At 51.8% G+C, this 3,122-nt stretch overlaps 1 protein-coding gene across 1 annotated transcript in view; it reads left to right on the forward strand.

The window, feature by feature from the left end:
- The first annotated feature begins 2,072 nt into the window (after positions 1-2,072).
- The window catches only part of DYNLT1 (dynein light chain Tctex-type 1), a 7,647-nt gene continuing 6,597 nt past the window's right edge, over positions 2,073-3,122 (forward strand). Inside the window, exon 1 of the mRNA XM_007461772.1 lies at positions 2,073-2,163. Coding sequence (XP_007461834.1) covers positions 2,137-2,163 — 27 coding nt within the window. The 5' untranslated portion in view covers positions 2,073-2,136. The remainder of the gene's footprint in view (positions 2,164-3,122) is intronic.

Here is a 3,122-nt window from a genome sequence, read left to right on the forward strand (position 1 = left end):
CATCAATCGGGCAGAATACAAGCACTGCACTGCATTTTTTCCAAGCACTACAACATCACTGAGCCTAGAGAGTTCAAATCCTCCCATTGACAGAAATAAGTTTTTCAAGTTTTTCCATCAAGGCCGTATCCTAGTCAACTCTGTAGCTTCCACTCCAGCTCAGAGGCTGCAGCAAAGTGTCACTGTCATGTGTGTTGAATAAGTGAACAAATAGTTCTGAAGATAAACAGACCAACTTATCCATTTCTGGGGCAGACTCAATATAACCATGGCATGTATTATGATCATTTAATGAATGTTCTTTGATAGTTAAAATTGGAGAGTGGTACCCAATGCAGATAAGCTAAAGTCATGTAAAATTTTTAAAAATTCACATTTACATGTTTTCTGTTGATTTATGCACATGCTGGTGATTTTCAGTCACAGTATAACTTAAGATCCAAGCATTACTAATGCACTATCCCAGCAGCCATTCAGGACACTCGTTTGAATTAGGAAATTCTTAAAAGGCTATGGAACAATTTAGAAAAGATGTCCCAAACCTCACTCAGAATTGTTCCCTCTTGCTTTGCACATAATTCTAACACACTTAGCTAGTGGGCCTCCGGGGCCACCCTAGGAGAGCAGAAGAAAATTAGAAGAGGGTGAAAAGGCCCCTGATTGGCTCAGGAGTGTGGTGCTGCTGAGGGGCTGGAACTGGGGTCAAGTGATGGAGGACACCTGATAAGGAATCTTGGGATCTTAGGTGAAGCTGGGAATGTGAGGAAGACAAAACAAAGAAATGCCAGACTTAGAATCCCATGTAGACTGAGGCTTGAGGCTGAAACACTGGAACAGGTGAATTGAAGCCAGATAACAGGAAGGGAACAAAGCTCAAAAGGTAGAGTTCAGAATCTGAGAAGCAGAAACCAGGTGTGAGAGGGCAGCATGTTCCCACCGAGCAGGTGCCCTTGCTCAAGCCAGGTGTCCAGGGCAGGGCAGCCTTGTGTCTTTCACCCTCTCCCCCTCCCCCTTTCCCAGGAGGCAGGCGATTGCCTCTTCCTCCACTCCCAGTTCTCTGCAACTGGGTATGAGGCAGAACTAATGCGTAGGGAAATCATTCATTCAATACATTTTAATTGTGCACCTACCATGTGCCAGGTACAATGGAAGGGGCAGGGGACACATTAGTGAATAAAACGGATTCTGCCAGCATGGAACTCAGATTCTATAGCACAGAAACAAGGGTTGCAGATGAACTGAATGTGGGCTCTGCAGCTTAATTCTACCAAGTCTCAGGGTCCTGTGGTCAGCCCTTCCTGGGAGGATGGGAAGTGGGTTTTAGCTACTGGTCTTTAGAGAGGTAAGAAGTGACAGATTGATTTTGAGGGTGTGGTTAAAACAACAGAAAAAGTAGCCCCCAAAGTCAAAGGTTTTAGCCTCAGATCACATGCAAGCAAGCAGGTACATATACCCCAGCCCTTCTTGGAGAACGCCATTACTAATTTTTATAAAGACCCTTGTAGACAAGTTAAGTGTATGTCTAGGTCATTCTGGTTAAGGCAGCCAGGAAGTGTGCAGCATTTTACAATGTTTTCCACCCCCCAATTTTTTTTTTTTAATGGTGACTGTAGGAAAAAAAAAAACACAACTCATTTATATGGAAAACTTACCTCCCCAAAGCAAGGTTTCGTTCACAGCTAAAGTTTCCTAACCCTGGATGCTTAAGGGGACTGCAAACAATATCTCAGACAGCCCAGCATGTTCAGAAATCACTTTACAGTTTGTTACTAGGTGTCCAAACTCGCTTGAACGTTCAAACTAATCCACACAGTACGAACCGGAGGGAGGGGCCCGGACGACTCTTCCCGTCCCGGACTGGCTTTGTCCATTTGTTTTGTTTTCGTTGCTGAGGTGTAGGGAGCTGCCGGGATTCCCTGGCGGGTTCCCGCGGAAACCGTCGGCCCCGGGAGCACGGGAGAAGAGGCGAACCCCCAGCGACCGCCGTGCTGGTCGGAGCGGTACTGGCAACTGGGTCAGGGCGGGAGTGGGCGGGGGCCCTAGAGGAGGGCGGGGCCAGGAGCGAGGGGCGGGGCCTGAGTGCGCCTGCGCAGTGCGCTCTACTCAGGGAGGCGGAGGCAAGGCGCCGAAGGGAAGATGGAAGACTACCAGGCTACCGAGGAGGTAACCGCTGGGTTGGCGACGGGACGGGTGGAGGCCGGGAGTTCCGGGTGCGAGTGGGCGGCGGCAGCCAGGGGCTTGTGCGGGCACCCGGGCCGTGTCTAGACGTGGGCAGCGGCCGTCCCCGGCGCAGGCTGACGGCACCGACGCCCTGCCGGCCGCTTCGCGGTGACCCGCCGCCGGGCCAGCTCAGGGCGTCGTCGCCCTGCCCGGGGCGGGGCTCGGGGGGCGGGGCGTGGAGGGGGCTCCGCAGCCCTGGGATGCCTTCTGCCGGCGGCACTCCCGGGAGACCCCCCGCCGCGCCGCTCGCCTACCCGGCGCCCCTAGCCCGCCACGCCCGCGACCCCGGGAGAGCGCCGCCACTCGGTCCGTTTATTCCGTGATTCAGACCCCCGCCCGCGGGTGGGGAAGACTGCAGGCCGCCCCTTGTGTGTCGGTGATGCACGCGAGACTCCAGAGTGACCCGCGTGTACAGTCACATCTCTCAAGTCCCTTCAGTCAAGGATTGGATCCTCTGGCTGTCGGCAAAAAGCAGACGTGCCCAGTAGGAGAAGCTGCCTGTCTTCTTTTCCACACCTGTTCTTCCGTGCTGCGCGCAGCGCCCACCGAGGCCACCGTCACTCCCATTTCATTTGAGTTTGAGACGACAGTAAGATAGCTCCTATATGTGGGGGGAGGAGTCATCTCTTACCGCCCCGACGAAGAAGCAGGGCAGCGCATACAGTTATTTACCAAGCAGACTACATTCGCAGTAATGACGTGCGCCGTTTCATGGCTTTCCTTCAAGCTTACTAGCATTCAGGGAATAAAGCTGATGGGTGCTCCTCTTATAGAATAGCTGCCCATTTTTCTTCTCGCTAAATAATTCTTGTTGAAATACAAATAAATGGAGTCCTATTTATTATGCAGCCTGTCAAAAATAACAGGTTATTTTACCATTTTTGAAATTTAGTCTAAGCAGG

Source organism: Lipotes vexillifer, unplaced genomic scaffold (genome assembly GCF_000442215.2).
Source record: "Lipotes vexillifer unplaced genomic scaffold, Lipotes_vexillifer_v1.1 scaffold1594, whole genome shotgun sequence".
Lineage (NCBI taxonomy): Eukaryota > Metazoa > Chordata > Mammalia > Artiodactyla > Lipotidae > Lipotes > Lipotes vexillifer.